This window comes from Megascapheus bottae, chromosome 28 (genome assembly GCF_031878675.1).
Source record: "Megascapheus bottae isolate mThoBot1 chromosome 28, mThoBot2.hap1, whole genome shotgun sequence".
Lineage (NCBI taxonomy): Eukaryota > Metazoa > Chordata > Mammalia > Rodentia > Geomyidae > Megascapheus > Megascapheus bottae.
This window is the reverse complement of record NC_143536.1, coordinates 12,368,634-12,391,238: the sequence shown is the minus strand read 5'-3', so window position 1 is coordinate 12,391,238 and position 22,605 is coordinate 12,368,634. Positions and strand designations below refer to the sequence as shown.

Genomic DNA, 22,605 nt, shown 5'->3' with positions numbered 1-22,605 from the left:
TAATCCTCAGATCTTAGCCTCCTGAGTGGCTAGAATTACAGGTGTTGGCCATTGGTGCCCAGACATGCTGGCTTCTTAATAGTATGTCTTTTGAGAGAGACTTCATTTACATTCCATGATTCAGCCAACGTGTGTATGTGTGTGTGTGTGTGTGTGTGTGTGTGTGTGTGTGTGTGTGTGTGCGCGCGTATCCTGTGAATGAGGCTAACTGGTAATATGGAAGAGAATGCTGGATAGGAAGACAACAGACTTGGGATGTGCCGTTCTCTGACTTTTTTTTGTGGGATGGGGGTGGGGGGAATGGTAGTAGAGTTTGAACTCAGGACCTGGGCTCTGTTCTTGAGCTCTTTTGTTCAAGGTTAGTGCTCTACTACTTTGGCCACAGTGCCACTTTCTATTTTCTGGTAGTTAATTGGAGATAAGAATCTCTAAGAATCTCATGGAAGCTGGGTACCTGTGGCTCACACCTATAATCCTGTGAGCCTTTTTATTTGGGGGGGGGTTCATGGGTCTTGAACTCTGGGCCTGGGTGTTGTCCCTAAGCTCTTCAGCTCAAGGCTTCCACCCTACCCCTTGAGTCACAGCGCTGCTTCCAGTTTTCTAATGGTTAATTGAAGATAAGAATCTTATGGACTTTAGTGACCAGGTTGACTTTGAACTTCAATCCTCAGATCTCAGCCTCCTGAGTAGCTAGGAATATAGGTGTGAGCCACTGGGCCTGGCTCATGAGACTCTTTATCTCCAATTAGCCACCAGAAAACTGGAAGTGGTGCTGTGGCTCAAGTGGTAAAGCTCTGGCCTTAAGCTGAAGAGCTCAGGGACAACACCCAGCCCCAGGCTGAGTTTAAGCCTCACAACTGATGAAAAAAAGAAAAAAAATTGCATGGACTTTCCTACCTGGTCTGACTTTGAACCATGATCTTAGAGCTCAGCCCCCTGAGTAGCTAGAAATAAATGCATGAGCCGCCACCAGCACCTGGCTATTTTTTTTTTTTTTTGCTTTTTTTCCTATGATGAGATTACACCTAGTTCCTTGCACATTCTGTCACTGAGCTGCACCTCAAACCCAACTCCCTTGCTTTGAGACTAATTTGTGCCTCTGGAGGAGTTTGCATTTTCTCTTTTTGTCCTTGTATTTGAATTTTTCATCCATGGAACTTAAAGAGTTTGGAAAATCTTGTAGGGAGACAAGGGAGGAGGGGCCAATGGCTCCACTCTTGTTAAGATTTAGGATCTTGTGAGAGATGAGAAGAATTTCCTCAGTCATTGTCAATTTGCTGTGGCTGCATCTGTCCTAGGCCTGTGCTGATCATGGGAAAGGTAGCAAAAGGAAACAATCCCTGGACAGTGTCTTTATAGAGTCTAGGCTGCAGGATGCAGAGCTAGATTCATTATAAAGATAATTTAAGCCTGGCACTGGTGGCTCACACCTATAATCCTAACTACTCAGGAGGTTGAGATATGAGGATCTTGGTTCAAAGCCAGTCCAGGCAGGAAAGTCCATGAGACTCTTATCTCCAATTAATTACAGAAAAGCCTGGAAGTGGAGCTGTGGTTCAAATGTGGTAAAGTGCTAGCCTTGAGGAAAAGGAGATCAGGCCCAGAGTTCAAACCCCAGGACATGTTTTTAAAAAAAAGGGATGGGGGAGCTGCGGTTTGGCCTAATGGTAGAGTGCTTGCCTAGCATGCATGAAGACCCAGGTTCAATTCCTCGGTACCCCATACCAAAAAAAGCCAGAAGTGGTGCTGTGGCTCAAGTGGTAGAGCTCTAGCCTTGAGCAAACCCAAGGACAGTGCTCAGGCCCTGAGCTCAAACCCCAGGATTAGCCAAAAAAAAATAAGGGGGGGTTAATGTAGGGAACTAGAGGTATGACTCAGTGATACAGCACTTACATACTATCCCCCCACCAAAAAAAAAAAATTAATAAGCCAGGTACTGGTAAGCTCGTGCCTGTAATTCTAGCTTCTCAGGAAACTAAAATCTGAGGATCACTGTTCAAAGCCAGCCTAGGCAGGAAAGTCCAGGAGACTCTTATCTCCAATTAACTACCTAAAAAGTGGATTTGGAGCTATAGCTCAAAATGGTAGAGTATTAACCTTGAACAAAAAAGTTCAAGAATAGTACCCAGGCCCTGATTACAAGCTGTTAGGTCTGGGAGAACAGCCCTTTCCCAACTCCATTTTCATCAAAGACAGCAAGCACATAGCCTTACCAGAAATCATCTGCCTGAAACCAGTAATCACCTGATTGTCAATCACCTGATTGTGAGTAGGCTAAGGACCCCAAACTTTGAGCTCACTTTGGTATGCTCAGATCACTTCCTGAACCAGCCGTCAGCCTCCTCTGGGCAATGAGAGGTTCCCCAGGCTCTGAGATCACTTCTGCATCCACTGTGGTCAGTCACACCTCCGCCCCGTCTTTCCCTATATAATCTCTCTCAACCACAAGCTCTCTTCCTCTCTTCTTCCCTTCTCTCTGTGTGGGCCAGTAGTTTGCTCTCCTCCAATAAAGTCTTTTCTGTCTGAACTATGTGGCAGTCTCCTTTCGGCGAACCTTCTACAATCTCTATGACCTCTCCCCACACACAGAAAAATATAACAAAGATAATTTAGATACTTTTAGCCACCACATAGAGTGGGTGAGAGTCATCCGAACTGTATCTTCCTCCACAGTTTAAGCACCGCTGCTTTAGATTAAAAGCATCCCTTTGATCATATGGACCAACCAGCCTTAAGAGGCCTCATCTAGAAGCTCGCTAAGGGGCAGGTAGTGGGGAGGGGGTGAGGGAGTGCTTCTTCCTGGCTCTGGGATCCACTCCAGAGCAGGCCATGCCCCCAGGAGTCTGTGTGTCTGCTCTCTTCTTCCCATCCATATTCCTTTCAGGAGGGTCACGCAGCACAATGCCAGCTCTGCCCCTGGACCAACTCCAGATCACCCACAAGGACCCGAAGACAGGAAAGCCGAGGACTTCACCAGCGCTGGTGAGCCAGTGCCTTGAGGCCGTTCAGCCTGATATTATCAACCTTGCAATTTCAGAACCAAAAGTAAATTCCTTCCTTATCTGTTCCGAGAATGACCTGAGTGCCATGGTCAGTAATTTAGTACCTGAGTCCCTACTAAGCCTTTTCAGGCCTAGTGTGGAATTTTCCTTCTAAGTAGCAGCCTGAACTTGAGTAGTAGTTTTCATGTCACCCCCCCCCCCCCAAAAAAAGCATTGCTTTACACTTAGTCCAGTGGTAGTTCTGATGCAGCCCAAGCTGAGCTCCATACGGCTCTGAAAGCTGAGTTTAAATATTGGACCCTGGGTGGTTGTTCATGTTTCAGGTAGAATTTTGCAGAACTGTCTAAGCTGCTCCCCACGCTTGGGTGGGAACGCTGAACTCAGAAGTAGGGCCCTCTTATCTCACCAGGGATAAGAAGTGCCATGTACAGACTCAGCCAAGGCTTGTGAGATTGAAAGCTAAGGAGGCTGTGAACCTGCCAATTCCCAGCTGCAGAGAGAGATTAGAGCCATGGAGAGGTGCCAGGCTACTCAAAGAGGAGACAGACTCAGGGACTCCAGTCCCCATACCCACTTGTTGATTTCCCAAGAATATGAGTTTACTTGACAAGGTGGGAAAAAGTATTTTCTAGAAGCCTGAGTAAAGTCGTGGGAAACCAGAGGTGGGTATTTTATTTCCTGTATTCTGGATGGCTGCTTATTACTTCCTCAACAGTGTCTAGTAATAGTAGCTAAGCTATATTAGAGTGCTCATTATAAGCCAAGCCATTCTAAATGCTTTACCCGGATTATTTCATTTGAGCTGAATCCTAGCCCTGTGAACTCTTTTTTATCATCCTGATTTAACAGATGAAATTGGGAGTTCAGGATCATAGAACTAGGAAATCAGGAGAGACAGGTTAGAGAACCAGCCAGGTAGACCCTAGAACTCTTACCTTGAATTTTTTTTAACTGTTAAAGCTCTCATTTACTTTTCCTTTATGCATGGAAAGTATTTGCCAGAAAAGCTAGTACTGTGCCCTTTAATTGGTAGCCATTTTGCCACATATAGCTTTGAGCAGTTGTAGTGCATATGACTGGTACTTGACATGTGAAACGGGATTATTTTTCCTTTTCTTTCTCTTCTTGCTAGTCAGGTGCAATACTCTAGGGGCTTTTTAAATGAGGTCTTGTGTTTATGCCTAGGGGTAGCCTGGATTACAATCCTTCTATTTCTGCTTTTCATGTATCTAGTGTACCACTATGCTCAGCTTTTCTTATTGATTGAGGAATGGTCTCACATGTACACCCAGGTTGGCCTCAAACTTTGATCCTTCTACTCACCACCTCCCAAGTAGCTAGGACTACACGTGTGACTCTGCATCGAGTGGAGCTGCAATTTTAATTAATATATATGAAAATAACCCTGTGATTGAGGGCCTACTGGGCTGGCTCTAGAGATAATATAGACTCTAGGTTCTGTTAGATAATGCTGGTAGAAAGTTAGTAGTTGTATCTGAGTTTCCGTCTCAGTCCTTCTCTATGAACACTTGGTTGGCTGTAGACTCAGAGCAGGAACCTGGTTCCTTCATTTCTGGCTTGGTGCCCAATGTATAGTAGGTGGCTCTCAGGAAATATATAGTAAGCCAGACTTAGTATCAGGTATTAGAGTTATGAAAAGAGAAGTTGTGATTTCTACCTTGAGGAGCCCATCACCTAAGAGAACAGACAGTATGCTCAGGATTGGGCTACCTGGTGGTGACATGAGTTCAGACCCCAAGCCACTGATCAGGCCTGGGGGACTGGAGGGAGGATTGGCAGGGACAAGAAGGTCTGGTTGGCTTTCGTGGATGAGAGGGATTCTGAATGGGATAGTGGTGTGTGAGTGAGCACTAGCTGCTCAGAGTAGGGCCAGAAGGGAGATGCTGGAGTCCTGAGGGAGCCTGGCTCATAGCACCATGAGTGACTGGGAGAGGTGGCAGAATAGAGAACTAACAAGGACAGGCTATGCATTCATCTCATATTTATTTGGCAAGTTCACTTTGTTAAGCAATCAGGATCCAAAAGCAGGTGATCAAAGGCTGAGCTTGGGGTGGTGGCAGCAAGAATGAAATAGTCACGATTCCCACTGTGCCTTGCACATAGTAAGCACTCTTTGCAGTTGTGGTTGTGACTGTAGCACTGACTGAGGGCTAGGTAAGAAGAGGAACAAGCTGAGGGAGGTAGCTGCTTGGCTGCAGAAGGGTCTTTTGGGCTATACTGAAGAACCATATTCTCTCAGATTGCCCTGAGAAGTACCCACCTGCATTTGTGTTTGGAGTCCCAACTTGAGGCCCAAAGATCTCCGGCTATGCTGCCTTTTGCAGAATGATCAGTGGAACTAGTGTTTATTGGGTGGCCTCTGTTTCAATTGTGCATGCTTGATGGACCCACGAGAAATACTCTTGGAGCAGAATAAGTGAATGCCCTCCTGAAAACAAGACTCAGATAAGCAGAGCCTTTGGAGAACAGTGCAGAACGAGTTCTTATCAAGATGCACTGAAGTTTGATGGGCAGTGAATGTTCTCATAGTTTCCCAGAACAGGCAGGACCTAAACCAGGCTCATGAGAAGGCTCATGAATTTTGATAAGTGAGGTCACCTCAGAGTTGAGCTTGATACCCAAGGTCCTTTGGACATCTTGGCAGGATTTGACCATTTGTTAATTCCATTCATTCCTTTGTGAAAATATGTATAGAGTCAGCTTAATGCCAGGCAGTGTTCCAGAACTGGGGGAAGCTCTGCAAGCAAGGCTCTGACAACCATTGGGGGAGACAGCTGAGAAGGTCCTGGGGCTTGCACTCGGGGCCTGAGCACTGTCCTTGGGCTTTCTCAAGGCTAGGGCTATATCACTTGAACCCCAGCACCCCTTTCAGCTTTTTCTATGTATGTGGTACCAAGGAATTTAACCCAGGTCTTAGTGCATGCCAGGCAAGCACTCTGCCACTAAGCCAAAATGTCAGCAGTTTGATTGGTTTTAATATTGGTAAAATAATCACAAAACCAACATCACAATTCACATTTCTACCCCCAAAAGTCTCCTGTGCCCTTCTGTATTCCATTCCTTCCTGTCCCTCTGGTTCTGAAAGTACTAGTCTGAAAGTACTTTTGATGAAGTTCAAAAGATGCCACAGTCAGGTCAGCACAGAGCACAAATGCCTGGGAGCGCGCAGGTGGATCCTTAATCCAGCTGGGATCAGATTCATGGAGGCTTTCTGGAGGGGGTGAGATCACATCTAGGGTGTGATGGACAAGCAGTGAGAGCAGAATACATTTAATAGGTCTCCTAGGTAAACATTGCTTTAAGATCTATCTTTATTTCCTCCTAAATCCCCAAGACCTTAAGGAAGATCTTTGGCCTTAAGGAGTCTTCATTTCCTCTTCTGGAAAATGGGGGAATTCTATTAGTTTAACTAGTTACTGATAAGAAGGAAATTGACCTGCTCAGTAGCTAGTCCAGGGTAGGTCCTCAGTCTGTGCTAGCTTTCCTTATTGTCATTTAGCACCCTTCAAATGCATCTCCCAGCGTACATTCTGTGACCTATTTTTTTTTTTTAATGCTTCTACCAAAGTGCTGCTTCTTAGCCAGGCATGGTAGCTCATACATGTAATGCTAGCTACTCATGAAGGTGGCTGAGATCGAGAGGTTCCAAGCCAGGCAAAAAGTTTATGAGATTCCATCTCAACCAACAAAAAAAAATAGTAGTGTACACCTGCTGTTCTCTCTACTCAGGTAGTATAAATAGGACGCCAGTCCTGACCAATTAGGCAAAAGTGAGATCTCGTTTGAAAAATAATGGAAACAAAAAGAGGCCTGACTCAAATAATATAATGCCTGCCTAGCAAGTGTAGGGCCGTGAGTTAAAACCCCCGTACACCCAACACACACACACACACACAGACACACACACACAGATATGTATACATCCTTTTCCTCCTCTAAAGTTTATCTCTGATCTATTTGTCCTGGGAAGCCATCCCTTATCCTGCTCTTATTTTCCTTCTGTGCTCCCATGATCCTCTGTTAGGTTTGAGCTATTGCTTCTTCTCTTCAGGGCTCCTTGGTGCTCGGATGTACATCTTCCCCTCTCTAGTACCAGAATGCTTTATTCACATGCCCCCCACTCTTGGTATAGTGGGTCTCCAATAGTTCATGTTAGTGGGATTGTAGAGGGTGTGTGTGTGTGTCTGTGTCTGTGTCTGTGTGTGTCTGTGTCCATCTGTCCTAGAGCTTGAACTCAAGACCTGGACACTGTTTCTGAGCTTTTTTGCTCAAGGCCAGCATTACCACTTCAGCCCAGATCTAGTTCCATCTTTTTTGGTAGTTAATTGGAAATGAGAGTTTCACAGACTTTCCTGTCTGGCCTGGCTTCAAATCTCAGTCCTCAGATCTCAGCTTCCTGAATAGCTTAATATTACTAATGTGAGCCATTGGTGCTGGGCAGCATTCTTTTTGCAACAGATTTGGAGCTGGAAGTTCACTGTATGAATAAAATTTAAATGGAAGAGGGTCCTATAGCCCCATATGCTCAATGGTCTAATGAACCTAAGGCCTCCATGGTTCCTGAGGCTAAACCATCCGTCTGGATTGTTCTGTATCCCCTGGCCTGACAGGGCATCCCCTGTTGGGAACAGTGGCTTATAAACAAACTGGGACATTGCCTGGCCTTCCTCCTATTTCCAATTCCAAAGAAAACCTCCCTCTTGTAGTCCACCTTCTCCTCTGCATGGTGAATAAAGTAAGGTCTGTTCATTCTGTGGCCCAGCTGAGAGAACTGTGAGTCTAGGCTGAACTACTTGAATAGCATCTTTTCTTTCATAAAATTAGTGGGGGAAAAGGAAAAAAAACCCAGAAAGTAAAAATAAATGTGAACAAATGCTTCAAAAGGCTGAAGTTTCATGTAAATGCTTAGAGAAGGCCTAGGAGGCCTTCCCAGGACCCTAGCAGATGGCAGGTAGCAGGTAGCTTCCTCTGGGAGGCCACAGAGACTTAGGAGTGTGATCCCAGTGACTCATCTGTGTAACATTGTTTTCCCTCTCCTTCCTTCCTTCCTTTCTTCCTTCCCTTCTCCTCCTCTCCCTCTCCCCTCCTCCCTTCCTGTTTTCCTTTTTTTTGGGGGGGGCATGGGGCTTGGACCCAGGGCATCACTCATGCTGAGCACATAGTCTGCTACTGACCACCTTCCTTTTGAAGGAAAAGGTGCTCAACTCTCATTTATATAATTAAAAATTTAAAACAATATATGGCCATTATCTAAAAATCAGAAAGTGTATTCAAGCCTCAGTCTTCTCCTAAGAAAACCACTATTTGTTTTGGAACTTTTGTCCCCACCACTTTGTTTTTATAAATCTGTGCCAGTGATCACAAGTTTGAGGCCAGCCTGGGCTACCTGTCTCGAAGGAAACACACATGCGCAAACACACACGACTAACAGACATGAATCTGTACCAAAGTATGACTATATAGACTTTAAAAACAATCCACAAAACCCCTGCTTTTTATTAATAGAGCTTTGTATCCTGCTTTGTCTTTCCTTAACCTTTCCCCCTGTTAGTGAATCCCCCAGAAACATGGTTTTAAACAACCACCTTGTGTTCTCTGGGAACACCCATCCCCCCTTGGTTAGCTACACTCGGTTCTTTATGTTGAAAGCTCCTTGGAGGGTCACCAGGTGGAACAGCCACGTGTTGTCATTGCTGTGTGTTGGCAAATGGGCCCTCGCTGACTAACCTCTGCCACGTTAACACGTGGTTTTTGGATCCCTAGCACCCCGAGCAGAAGGCAGACCGGTATTTTGTGTTATACAAACCACCCCCTAAAGACAACATCCCCGCCCTAGTGGAGGAGTACCTGGAGCGCGCCACCTTCGTAGCCAATGACCTCGACTGGCTCCTGGCCTTGCCTCACGATAAATTCTGGTGCCAGGTAACATTCTATCAAAATTAATGCTAAGACAAAGCACATGACATGCCGTTTGGTTGGTTGCTGGTGTTTTTCTTCCCCTCCCCACCAGGAGATGCTTTAATAACATTTTTTTGTTGTTGTTTTATTTTATTATTATTTTTTTTTGTCTACTTCTTAGCCTGGATCCTTAACAGCAAATTGTGGTTTGGATTGCTCTGTCTCATATCACAGTCTTAAGTGATGTTTACACAGCTTCTGAGTGTCATTTTAAGAAACGCGTGTGTAGCCCTCGGCTCATTCGTACCCCTTGGTCCCCTTGGGGTTGGAGTGTTTGAAGTAGGCCAGGGACGATGGGCAGTGAGCCCTGTGCAGTCTGCTGCAAGCGCTTGGTCCTCAGCCATCAGTCCTTGCTGTCCTCTGTCACCTGGCTTAGGTTATCTTCGACGAGACTCTGCAGAAGTGCCTGGACTCCTACCTGCACTATGTGCCCCGAAAGTTCGACGAGTGGGTGGCCCCCACCCCTGAGGTTGCAGACATACAGAAGCACCTACACCGAAGTGTTTTTCTCACCTTCCTCCGCATGTCTACTCACAAGGAATCCAAAGTAAGCCTCTAGTCCTGTGACTGGTCACCACCAGCCACCTGCCACCTCTGTGTTGGCCTCCCCACCCTGGGAAGGAAGGGTCTGGAAGCATCAAGTTTCCTCTTTGTCTCCTTGTTGCCTTCATTCCCACCATTGAGGAGGAAATCTGTGCCACATCCCCTAGCCTCTAGTTTCCTGGCCTATCTGCATTACACCCAGTGTTTTCATCAATGGGAGCTAAGGGCTCTTTGCCAGGTGACGTGTGACTGACTGCCTTTGCTCACACATCACAGGGCGAAGACACCAATCCTGACTTTTTAAAGGAACCTATATAATTCTTTTTTTCTTTTTCTTGTGTGAGTCATGGGGCTTGAACTCTGGGCCTGGGTGTTGTCCCTGAGCTCTTCAACTCAAGGTTAGTGCTCTACCACTTGAGTCACAGCACTACTTTCGGTTTTTTGGTGGTTAATTAGAAATAAGAGTTTCACAGATTTTAGTGCCTGGGCTCACTTTGAACCAAGCTCCTCAGAGTTCAGTCTTCTGAGTAGCCAGGATTACAGGCGTGAGCCACCAGTGCCCAGTCATTACTGAGGCTGGGAATGGGGTGTAGTGGTAGAGTGCTTGCCTAGCATGCGTGAAGCCCTGAGTTCGATTCCTCAGTATCACATATACAGAAAAAGCCAGAAGTAGTACTGTGGCTCAAGTGGTAGAAGGTTAGCTTTGAGCAAAAGAAGCTCAGAGATAGTGAGTCCCAGGGCTGGCAAAAAAAAGTAATTACCGAGCTAGGAGTGTATTTCTGGGGTTGAGCTCACTTGCTTAGCATGCATAAAGCTCTGGATTCCATTCTTACTATTGCAAAAAGAAAAATCATACTATGTCAACACCATTACAGGAATGTCATTTGGATATTAAATGTCTTCCTAAAAGTCCCCTACCCCAGAGTCACCATTATCAGGACTGGGAGTATAGCTCCAGTGGTAGTACAGCTGACTAGCAAACAAGAGCCTGGAATTCAAAGCCCAGAACCCCAGAAAGAAACAAGAACTGACCAAACTGGCCACTGTTACGGTTTATGATCTTTTAGGAATTTTTTTTTCCCTTGGAGGAGGTGGAATTTTAAAAATAGGATCTTGGAGTTGGCACCAATGGCTCATACCTATAATCCTAGTTACTTAGGAAGCTGGGATCACTGTTCAAAGCCAACCTTGGCAGGAAAGTCCATGAGACTCTTAAAAAAAAAAAAAACTGTATCTTATTGTTGGGGTACTGTATAGAGGGGTTATATTTACATTTGTCAGGTAGTAGGTGCATTACTTCTCAAACAGGAAAGTCCATGAGACTCTTACTTCCAATAAACTCAGATAAAAGCTGAAAGTGGTGCTATAGTAGAGCACTAGCCTTGAGCACAAAGGCTCAAGGGACCGGGCCCAGGCCCTGAATTCAAGCCCCAGGACTGGCAAAAAGAAAAGGATCTTGACATTGGGGGTTTGGTTTCATGGCAAAGTACTTGCCTAGCACCACAAAACCAGAAAAAAAGGTTTTTGCTGTTGTTGTTTAATTTTTTGTTTTGCTTTGTTTTGTTTTTTGTGGGTCATGGGGCTTGAACTCAGCCTGGGTGCTGTCCCTGAGCTCTTCAGCTCAAGGCTACCACCCTACCCCTGAGGCATACCCCACTTCCCATTTTCTAGAGGTTAATTAGAATAGGAGTCTCAGGTCCTTTTGTGCCCGGGCTGGCTTTGAACCTTGATCTTCAGATCTCAGCCTTCTGAGTAACTAGGATTACAGGAATGAACCACCACACCCGGTAGAAAAAAAGATCTTTAGGGAAGAAAAATGCAACTGGTTGCTGATAGATCATACCTATAATTCTAGCTACTCTGGAGTTTGAAATCTGAAGATCACAGTCAGTCCAGGTAGAAAACTCTGTGAGACTTTTATCCAATTAAACACCCAAAAAACTGAAAGTGGATCTGTGACTCAAGTGGAAGAATACTAGCTTTGAATGCAAAAGCTCAGGAACCATACCCAAGCCCTAAGTCCAAACCCCAGGACCAGCACAAAAAAGAAAACAAAGGAAAAGAAAAGGAAAGACCTTTTTACTATTTAAGTTTTCAGATAATATACATATAACTTTGCAGATTTTTTATATGTAAAGTGCAATAAATCCCATCACCCAGCTCCAACACTTATTAATGTTTTGCCTTTATTGATACTTTGTTTTGTCTTCCTCTTTATTCTTTTCCTCTTTATGGCAGACAGACCATAGTCAGTGAGCCAGTCCCCACTTTAAAGGCCTGAGGGTTGTTTTCATGGCTTTGCTATGACTGCACAGTTTGTAAGCATTCAGAGTCCACATCCTTTCTCTCTGCACTTTTCCCCTAGGATCACTACATTTCCCCCTCTGCATTTGGAGAAATCCTCTACAACAACTTCTTGTTTGACATCCCAAAGATCCTGGACCTCTGTGTGCTCTTTGGAAAAGGCAACTCACCACTACTCCAGAAGATGATAGGTGCGTGGATCATGGAGCCTAGAGGATACACAGACAGCACCCACCTGCCCACCCCGAGCCACAAAAGGCCAGTGCTCAACTAGCAAAGGGGCATCAGGCAAAAGATGTGGGTAGTGCTGGGAAATTACTCTCTCCATATATGAGTATCTAATCTGCAGGAAATAACTAGAGGGCAGCTGGCAGGGGGTGGGGGTGTAGGGCCATAAAAATACATGCCAGACAGTTGCTCAAGGACCTGGAAATCTTAGTGTTCATCCAGGTGTCAGTCAATGGCAGGAATGCGGAAGTTGGCTTTGGCAATGAAAGTCAGAATGGCATGGCAGCTAGTCTTTGAAGTGTAGCGCTGAGCCCCAGCACACATCACATCTGTTATCTCCACTCGATCCTTACAGCAGTTGTCTGTGATAAAGGCCTTCACTCTCCCCATTTATGCATGAGAAGACTGAGGTTGAACTGCAGGGGGAATTGGCTGAGAGCATGTGACTAATAAGTAGCCACACTGGCCTTGGGGACCTGTCCTTGGAGTCCTTGTTCTTTTTGCTCCTTACTTCAGAGATAACAGGGCCGCCTCAAAAATGTTACAATTTACAGCACTGCTGAGATCAGATGGGGACAAATTTCAGAGAGGTATCTTTGAGGTTGTGAATGGCACAGATGTCAGCAGTTGGAGCCCATCAGGTGGCCATGGGCAAGAGGGTTCAATCAAAATGAGTGATGGTGGAATGCCATAGAGGTAATGCTCTAATGTGATCCTCCATTTGCAGCTTGAGGCCTTTCAGAGACAGCCTCACCTGGGCAACCCTGCCAGCCTCTTCCTCCTGAGACCTCCTAAACGTCTGCTTGCAAAACAGAGTTCACTGTCATGAAAACCTCCCTCCTCACCTCTCTCTGTCCCTCCCTTCTTTGTATCCATCCTTTTCTTTCTTCCTTCATTTCTTCCTCTCCTCCTATGTCTCCATTTCCTTCTTTCCCCCTCCCTCCATTGCTCTATCCTTTCTCCCTCCCCCCACTTTTTTTTTTTTTTGTCAGTCATGGGCTTGAATTCTGAGCCTGCTTCTTTCTTCCCTTTTAATAGTAATATATGTTAATTTAGAAAATTTTGGATCAAGCACAGTGGTGATTTATATCTATAATCTCAGATGTGCCAGAAGCATTTTTTTCTTTTGCCTAGTAAGACTTTTCATGATTTTTTTCATATATTTTTTATTGTAATTAATAGAAGGGTTACATTATATTCACTAGATAGAAGGTGCTTTACTTCACATACATTGATACCCTTTCTCATGTCTTGGTCCCCATTTCCCTCCCTCCAACTTTTCATGATTTTACTCCAGAATGAAAGGATGAAATGAGCAAGCAATAGAAAGGATGGTTAGTTAGCAAACAATGACTGGACCAGTTTCAATGACAGTGGAGTATTTCAAGAGGGCAATGAAAGGAGACAGGAAGAGGAGGGTCTCAGGATCTACATTGGAAAGGACTCTATACCAGGCTTCAGCAACTGGGGGCAATGTTACCAGCAGGTCCTGGGTTGAAATGCCAGATGACATCCCAGTTCAGTTCTCTTAGTCTCAGTTTTCTCAGTAAGCTTCTCTTAGTCTCAGTTTTCTCATCTGGAAAAAGGAAAGATTTGCAATCTATCTTCCTTCTAGGGTGGCTGTGAGATTAAGGAAGAGATGTGTGGGCAGCATGCTGGCAGGACACAAGCACTTGGCAAGTGTAAGCTCTGCCGCAATGAGAGGGTGGAGCCTATAAGAGCTTGGAGCAGAGCAAGGAGCCATCTGGTGACAAGGTTAACCTGGCAAGCAGGCAGGTGGGGAGGGCGGAGACAGCAGGCCATGTAGGAGATAGGCACATCAGCATGGGTGTGAAGGTGAGAGCCTGGTTAGCTACTGGAGCAGAAAAGAACATCTAGGAGGCAGATTAAAGCAGGGCTTGGTGAGGTTAGCTGGAAAGAGAAGTCTTACCTGTTCTGGAGAAAACTGGCATTGATTACAGGAGAAAAGGCCTTGGGAAAGTGGGGGCATATTTGTGAGTAGACAGGAGGTCAGCACATGGGTGAGTCTAAGATGGTGGTGAAGATCAGAGGTTAGTTTGGAGAGTAGATTGGGAAACCTCTGCCTGCTATCCTTCCCCCCCCCCCTTATCCTAGGGCTTGAACTCAGTGCCTGAGCACTGTCCCTTAGCCTCTCTGTGCTCAAGGCTAGCACTCTACCACTTGAGCCACAGAACCACTTCTGACTTTTTCTTTTGATGTGGTATAGAGGGGTCAAGCACAGGGCTTCATGCATGCTAGGCAAGCACTCTACCACTAAGCCACAGTCCCAGGCCCTGCGCTCCCTTTTGAGTCACAGGCTCCTTTGAGAATCAGATGAAAGATGAGAGTCATAGATTTTGTTTGTTTGTTTGACCAGCACTTTATAGTCCAGGCTGTTCTCAGCTTACATGTAACCTAGGCTAGCCTTGAACACTGTATCCTCTTGCCTTTGCCTCATAAATGCTAAAATAATGTGTGCACTACTATGCCTGACTAGAAGTGGTTCTTTTTTTTTTCCTTAGAGTTAACTATTTTTATCATAATTATTAAATAGTTGTACAAAGAGGTTACAATTCTACAGGTCAAGTTAGACAAGTCTTTTTAAGTGTTCTCAGACCCCCCACCTTGAGAACCCTAAGCTAACTTACTAAGGAGGGCTCCTTCTTTGGCTTCTGGAGGGTGATTAATACCCTGACCCTCAGGGTCAGGCCCTGTACATTTGTGTTTAGAGTAACAGACATCCACCAGGGGTCTGTAGTCATTGTTGCTCTTTCTCTATTATGCACACACAAGTATGAACCAGCAGCTCTCTTTTCAACCCTGAAGCAGAAGGCAGAAGGGCAGCCTTCACTTTCAATACCCAAGAAATTCTTTGAGCAAAGCAATCACTTATAAGAGGTTTGACAAAGAAGGAAGGGTGAGGGGAAGGAAACTGATTGTCCTGTGGGTACAAGCCCAGTCCTTACCCTGACTTTTTTTTTTTTAATCTTCAAGGCTGGCATTGTTAATCAGCAAGCAAGCATACCTTTGAAAGCACAGCTTTTGAGTCCATCTCTCTTGGAGCTGCTTTGCAAACCAGGAGGAAATTGGGTCATGGCCCCTGCCTGAACTGCACTGATCTGTTTGGCAATAATTCCTTCAGTCTGGGCTTCTGAGCTGCTTTTTGCCTAAAAAATAACAGTTCAAACAATCCCAGGCTGACCCTTACTTCTGTACTATTTCTTTAAGAGATCAAAAGCTAGGAAGATCTTCACTGTCACAGGAATGAGAATAAGAGGAAGGGGACTCAAGATGCCAAGGACAGACTGTGAAATTTGAGCTGTCTTATTGCTTTAAAAATGAGGCTCTCACTGAGTCTGTAGCACTGGTGGTCTTAGGAGAAAGTGCCTCCCCATGCCAGGAGGCCAGGATGCCACGGAGAATTCTGTGTGGCCTTGGGGGTTGTGGAAGGACACTTTTCCTGTTTGCCTGTGCCTAGAGAAGATGGCATCTGTTCTATAATGGAATGAGCTTAGGCAGGTCCTTCCAAGCAGAGGGAGGTGACAAGGCTTGTTGTCTGAACTTGAGGATTGGTTTGAGGGAGAACTGTGATAAGGAGGATAGAGAGTAGCCTCCGATGCCGGTAGGGTTCAGATCTCACAAAGACTTCTGTGCCAGGAGTTCAGACTTGAGCTTGAGGATCAGTATAGAAGGGTGTTAGGAGAAAGAGCAGAGGCACTAGCTGAAACATTCCTTACCTGTCTCAAGAACTGATGCATCATCACAGGTTGTAGAATCAGCATCCATCTATAAAAGGTAGGAGGTGCTGCGCAAGCCTGGACTGGAAGAACCCAAGTTTCTGGAATCAAGAATGAAATGGCATCCAGGAAAGTGTTGATGGAAAAATATAGCTACCTGGTGACTTGCTTACTCACCCAGCCCCAACAGGCTCCAGGATCAAGCCAGGATTATCAGTAAGGAAACTGCCCAGAGACAGAGGACATGTAAAATTCAGAGTGTCTAACTACCACTTTAGAGACTGGAGTTAAGTGAGAGGAGGAGCCCTGGCCTCTTAGGGGCACTAGCATTTCTCATTGTCATGTCTCCCAGCTAGCTGTGAATCTCTTTCTTTCCCTCCCCATTTAGACAGTGGAATCCTAGGTTTTTGTTCTGGCTATCATATGCTGTACCCCACGTGCACACAGTAGCAGCAGTTGGAGAATAATAAATACATGGAGACACGCTCTATCTTATCCAAACAAATGCAAGTGGCTATTGAATCCTTTAGGTCCCTCTTAAGCCTCTATCTTAGAACAGATTGAAGTGGTAGTGTGTTCAAAAGTAAAGGGTGAGATTGAGCATCAGTGGCTCACGCGTGTAATCCTAGCTACACAGAGAGGCTGACATCTGAGAATCACAGTTCAAAGCCAGCCCAGGCAAGACCATCTATGAGACTCTTATCTCCAGTTAACTACCAAAAAGCTGGAAATGAAGCTGTGGTTCAAAGTGGGTTGAATGAAAAAAAGTTTAGGAATAGTACTAGGCCCAGAGGTGAAGCGCCAAGACTGCCACCAAAAAAAGAGTAAAGGATGAAAGGATTTTCAGAGAATTTTTCCCCTGGAGTCTTTACATTTTTGGGGATGTGACCTGGCAGCAACCCTAGATTATTATATCCAGGTTTATTGAGCAAAGAGATCATATTTCCTCATTTTCCTGGATGACTGACTCCCACTTCCAAAGCCCATGCTGTCATACAAGGCACAGTGCCCACAATATGGTCACTCCCTGGGGATATGAAGGCAAGCAAGTTTGACCAGGGCAGGTCTTTTACCTAATGCACTAGGGTAGGCAGAGGTGCTTAAAAAGTTAAACTGTATTGAACAGGGCCCTTCCCTGGCCCTGGGGAAGTTTCTAGGCTGGGCCAAAGCTTAGTACCAGCAAAGTCTAAGGCCTTGCCTTAGGTCCTAGCCATAGACAGGCTTAGGAAAAGGGAGAAAGGTTACAGATCACACTGGCAACTCCTTAATGTGCCTTCTCCCCTCCTGCCCACCTTTGTCTACCTCCCACTTCTCTCTTTTCCTTCTAGGAAATATCTTCACCCAGCAACCAAGTTATTATAATGACCTGGATGAAACCATGCCCACCATCCTTCAGGTAGCAGCACTTGGTCCTACCTGGGGGAGAAGGAGCGGGGAGGGGGGGCAGACCTTCTCCCACATCTTGCAGTTATTTGACTTTTCTAGAAAGGGGTGGGGAGATGCTTACTCTCCACCTTTTTCTCTAGACTCATCTCCCTGCACAGTAGCTTCACATTTTCAAGTAGCACTAAAACACAAGGGCAATCTGACACTCAGAAAAAGAATTTGTCTGACACTTTGTATTGTTTGCCAGTAACTATATGACTTTAAAGATATCCCCCAAGAGACCTGTGTTCTCAAATAACTGCTTGTTTTACAAAATCATTAATTTGAAAGGAAATTGCTCATTGTAAAATATGGGAAATATTTTTTTAATAATAATATTACTATTGCCTCCAAAGCTCTACCACTAAGAGATATCGACTGCTCTCTGGAACTTTGGAAATAACTTCTGAATGCTAGCTTGCTTAACAATGATGCTGTCAATTCATTCTTACTTGATTGTTTGATGGGCTCTGTTTTTTTTTCTTCATCACTTTCTCTTATAGTTCAGTACAGCTCCCACAAGGCAGATCTGAAATCTATAGGGATCCCTCGACCCACAAAGGTGTTTTTCAAGTGTTCACTATCATATATTTGCCAGGTCTCTTCCACATACATATGAAGGTTTTGGCTATTGGCTTTTATTCTGTTGGTTTATGTGTGGGTATGAAGTGCTAAGGGTAGAACCCAGGGCTTCATGCTTGCTAGGCAAGTGCTCTCCCACTGAGGCACACCCTAGCCCCACATCTGTGTTTTGAGCCCTCTATAGTCCTATGTTCCTGTTACCAAAGTCTTACATAGTTTCTGCTCTGACCCCAGCCTCTGAGGAGACCATTGTCTCAGCTTTCCAGGAATGAAGGAACTTTAGGGATCCTCTGTCCTTGGCTGTGGGGTGGGGATGTGGCCATGATTTCCACAGGATGTGGGCCATCTCATCTTTTCACAGGTCTTCAGCAATATCCTCCAGCACTGTGGCTTGCAAGGGGATGCAACCAGTGCCACACCCCAGAAGCTAGAGGAGAAAGGACGCTTGACACTCGGTGACATGCCACTCCTGGTAAGGTCTCCCTGCAGCCTAGCCTCTTCCCAACTGGGTCCCTCCCCCTGGAGCCTAGCTCCCTCAAGGCTAGAGAGATTGCCATAATTCTATACTTACTGGTCTCTTCCCCTGCTCATAGCCCCTTTCTCTGACTCAGTGGCTATTATGTCCCATCCCACAGATTAAGAGCATTTTTAGCAGTCTTCATTTATGGCCTGGAAAGATCAGAGCACTAAAATTCAGAGGCCAGGGATCTAGTCTTCACTTAGATCTACACAGCAGGCTTATTGGGGTCTTCATCTTTGAGCCAGTCGTTGATTCAGGGCATTTATGTCAAGGAACCAATATGTCCAGGACTGTGCTGGGCATTGAACATAAAGCAGTAAGCAAAAGTAGGCATGGCGCCTGTCTCAGAATTTTCCATCTATGGGCTGGGAGTTTGGCCTAGTGGTAGAGTGCTTGCCTAGCATGCACAAAGACCCAGGTTTGATTCCTTAGTACCACATATGTAGAAAAAAGCCAGAAGTGGTGCTGTGGCTCAAGTATTAGGGCTCCAGTCTTGAGAAAGCCCAAGGACAGTGCTCAGACACTGAGCTCAAGCCCAGGACTGAAAAAAATAAAAATTTACCATCTATAGAGGATGACAGACCAAAGGCAGACATTTAAGAGGGCTGGCTGTGTGCCAGGCACAGCACTGAGCACTAGAAGTAGCACACTGAGAGCCACCCTTCTGGTGTTTGCCATCTGGTGGGAAAACAGCCATTAAATAGTCTCTCAGAAGAGAACATGGCATGGCAGGGGCTGTGACACAAATCATCTCACTTCTCTGAGCCTCAGTTCCCATATCTGTAAAATGAAGATCCTTTCAGTCTCCTGCCTGCATGAGGATCAGCAAGACGGATGAGCCAGTACCCCATGTCCTATTTGCCCTTTCAAAATGGAAAGAGAATGATGGCCCTTAGTCCTGTCATTCTCTTGGGGGGACCAGAATTCAGGGGTTGGCTTTCCTTCAGAACAGAAGATACTGTATTATCATAGAACTAGAAGTGACCTTAACTATTACCAGGTGAGAGTCCACTGGGGCTGTGCTGCCAGGCCCCTGAAACTTCCAGCGCTGGGCGGGGATCAATTGTCTCCTTCCCCCCACCACCATCTTGACCTCTGCAGAGTGGGGCCAAGAATAATGCAATGTTTTTTCTCTTCCTTGGCAACAGGAACTAAAGGATGTTATTCTCTACCTGTGTGATACCTGCACAACACTCTGGGCCTTTCTGGATATCTTCCCTTTGGCTTGTCAGACCTTCCAGAAACACGATTTCTGTTCCAGGTATAGCTGAGTTTTGGCTGTTGAAGTAGAGGCTCTGGTCCACGTATTGACCCCACACATATTTAATAGGTCCATATAATATGTCAAGGCATAAGATGGATAAAGCCTCCTGCTGAGAGGAGACTGCATTCCCAATTTTGGGCAAAAACAGGCATGAGTGGAGAACATGACACAGTAAGAATGGTGCAGTTTCAGTTCTACTCCATTTTGAAATCTCTCTCCTGGGCAGGTACAGAGAGTGACAGACAGGAAGCACAGGCAGAAAAGCAACCCAGGTGCTTCTCCTCGGGTGGGGTTAGGGGATGATGGTCCTAAAAGTCTTGAGTGAACTAGAAACTGTTCTTCCTTCCTTCCTTCCTTCCTTCCTTCCTTCCTTCCTTCCTTTCTTTCTTCCTTACTTGTTGGTCATGTGGCTTGGACTCTGGGCCTGGGCACTGTCACTGAGCTCTTCAGCTCAAGGCTACCACCCTACTCCTTGAGCCTCAGTGCCATTTCTGGTTTTCTAGTGGTTAAGTGGAGATAAGAGTCTCAAGGTCTTTAGTACCCAGGCTGGCTTTGAACCAAATCATCACGCCGGGCTGCACTAGAAGCTTTTTAAGAGGCTGTAGTAGGAGGATTACTTAAACCTAAGAGTTAATACCAGGCTGGTCACTTAGTGAGACCTTTCTTCTACAATTGAAAAAAACCAGAGATGAGTACAGGTGGATCACATAGCTATATAGGAGGCTGAGATCTCGGGATCACAATTTGAAGCCAGCCCATACAGGAAATGTCTATAAGACTCTTGTCTCCAACTAACCACCAGAATACTGGAAGTGTCACTGGCTCAAAATGGTAGATAGCCTTGAGCGCAAAAGTTCAGGAATAGCAGCCAGGCCCTGAATTCAAGCCCAACAACCAACCCCCCCCCAAAAAAAAAAGCAGGGCCGGGAGTTTGGCCTAGTGGTAGAGAGAGTGCTTGCCTAGCATGCACAAGGACCCGGGTTCGATTCCTTGATACCACATGCATAGAAAAAAGCTGGAAGTGGTGCTGAGGCTCAAGTGGTAGAGCTCTAACCTTGAGAAAGTCCAAGGACAGTGCTCAGACCCTGAGCTAAAGCCCAGGACTGGCAAAAAAAAAGAAAAAAAAATGTGTGTATGTGTGTGTGTGTGTGTGTGTGTGTGTGTATAAATATAAAACATCCCACTTTTTTTTTTTTTTTGTAAGTACTGGAGCTTGAACTCAGCATTGCCCCTGAGCTCTCTGTGCTCAAGGCTAACGCTCTACCACTTGAGCCACAGCACCCCTTCTAGCCTTTTCTGAGTAGTTTATTGAAGATAAGAGTCTCATGGGGACTTTTCTGCCCAGACTGGCTTAGAACCATGATTCTCAGATCTCTGAGTAGCTAAGATTACAGTATATATCCCATTTTCTTCTGCATTTCTGGGGGTAGAACTTAGGGCCTTACCTGTGCTAGGCCAAGTGCTGTACCACTGAGCTCTACCCTAAGAGTACTCTAGAATTGAATGCTCAGATATTTTGAATATACACACAGTATTTGCATTGGACTTTTGTACTTAACTGTAGTGCCATGGCAGTATGCAAAGCACTTTCTGTCTTTGGCATTGCTGGAGAAAATTCCATTGTCCATATGTACTCAGCTCCATGGATGGACATTTAGGCTTTTTTTAGTTGTTTACTATATTCCGCCCTCCCCCCCCCCAAAAAAAAAAGAAAGAAAAATGCTACCCATGGCAGGGAGTTTGGCCTAGTGGTGGAGTGCTTGCCTAGCATGCACGAAGACCCAGGTTCGATTCCTTGGTACCACATACATAGAAAAAAAGCCAGGAGTGGTGCTGAGGCTCAAGTGGTAGAGCTCTAGCCTTGAACAAGTCCAAGGACAGTGCTCAGGCCCTGAGCTCAAGCCCAGGACTGGAAAAAAAAAAAAAAGAAAAAGAAAAATGCTACCCAGAATGACATCACACTTATCACCTTGAGCCTTTGCAAGGTTTCATTCCTAGAAATGGAATTACAGGGACAGATGGTACACGCATCTTAATTTCTCATAGATCTTGCCAAATTGCCCTCCATGGGGGTTGTTCCAATTTACCCTCCTACTAGCAACATATCCTGGCAACAACTGAACCAGCATCAGCCAAAAACTGCCCTCTCTGGCCTCTGCTGGTACCATGCCTAGCAGCACCTGCCTCTTTTGGCCTCATTACTTTCTACCACGTCTAGTAGTGCAGTAAGACAGATATTGCTGAAAGAAACAATGATTTGCAAAGTGCTTGCTAAGATTCTGCATCTGCAGCTTTAAGAAGCCTAAGAGGTTAGTAGGAAGAACTACATCTCAGAAGAGGCAGGTGCACAGCATTGTGAGATGTTCTGTGTGCAGCACATCTGGTTCCCCCCTCCCCTGAAGGGGGGAAATGCCCGGGGAGGAGGGCAGAAAAGGAGAACTGTGGCCAGGCCTAAGAGAAAGCCAGAAGGCCTGGGAGCATTGATCTTTGGGTGGACAGTGGGGGCCAATATAGCTGGGATGAAGTGTTTGATTTCTTTCTTTTCTTTTCTTTCCTTCCCTTTTCTTTTTTGTGGTAGTACTAGAGTTTGTTCTCAGGGCCCTGTACTTGCTAGCAAATATTCTACCACTTGAACCACACACTGGCTTTTGCTTAAGTTACTTTTCACATAGGGTCTTATGTTTTTTACTTAGACCAACCTCAAATCACAATTTTTCTACTTAGACCTCCCAGGTAGCTGGGATTACAAGATCACCACACTCAATTTGTTTATTGTAATGGGGTTTCACTAGTATTGAACTGAGCTGGTGTTGAACTGTGATTTTCCCTATTTCCATCTCTTGAGTTGCTCGAATTACAGGCTTGATGTAACACACCTAACTCAAGGTTTGATTAGGGAAGAGGTGGGAAGGGTAGGTAAGAAGCAGTGCTGAGTATACTGTGAATACTGTGGTGCATATGGAGTATGGTCAGGTATGGGTGCATAGGTATGAGAAAAAATATGTTTTATTAATAGTTTCA

At 45.4% G+C, this 22,605-nt stretch overlaps 1 protein-coding gene across 3 annotated transcripts in view; it reads left to right on the top strand.

Annotated features, from left to right (window-relative positions):
• Ascc2 (activating signal cointegrator 1 complex subunit 2) overlaps positions 1 to 22,605 on the top strand; it is a 43,358-nt gene that overhangs the window by 2,879 nt on the left and 17,874 nt on the right. The window contains exons 2-8 of one of the 3 annotated variants that reach the window (XM_090320445.1): positions 2,885 to 2,982; positions 8,787 to 8,945; positions 9,358 to 9,528; positions 11,890 to 12,019; positions 17,122 to 17,189; positions 18,162 to 18,272; positions 19,469 to 19,581. In XM_090320445.1, the coding sequence (XP_090176571.1) occupies positions 2,902 to 2,982; positions 8,787 to 8,945; positions 9,358 to 9,528; positions 11,890 to 12,019; positions 17,122 to 17,189; positions 18,162 to 18,272; positions 19,469 to 19,581 (833 nt within the window). In that variant the 5' untranslated portion in view covers positions 2,885 to 2,901. The remainder of the gene's footprint in view (positions 1 to 2,884; positions 2,983 to 8,786; positions 8,946 to 9,357; positions 9,529 to 11,889; positions 12,020 to 17,121; positions 17,190 to 18,161; positions 18,273 to 19,468; positions 19,582 to 22,605) is intronic. The other 2 variants (XM_090320446.1, XM_090320447.1) reach the window with 2 other exon arrangements.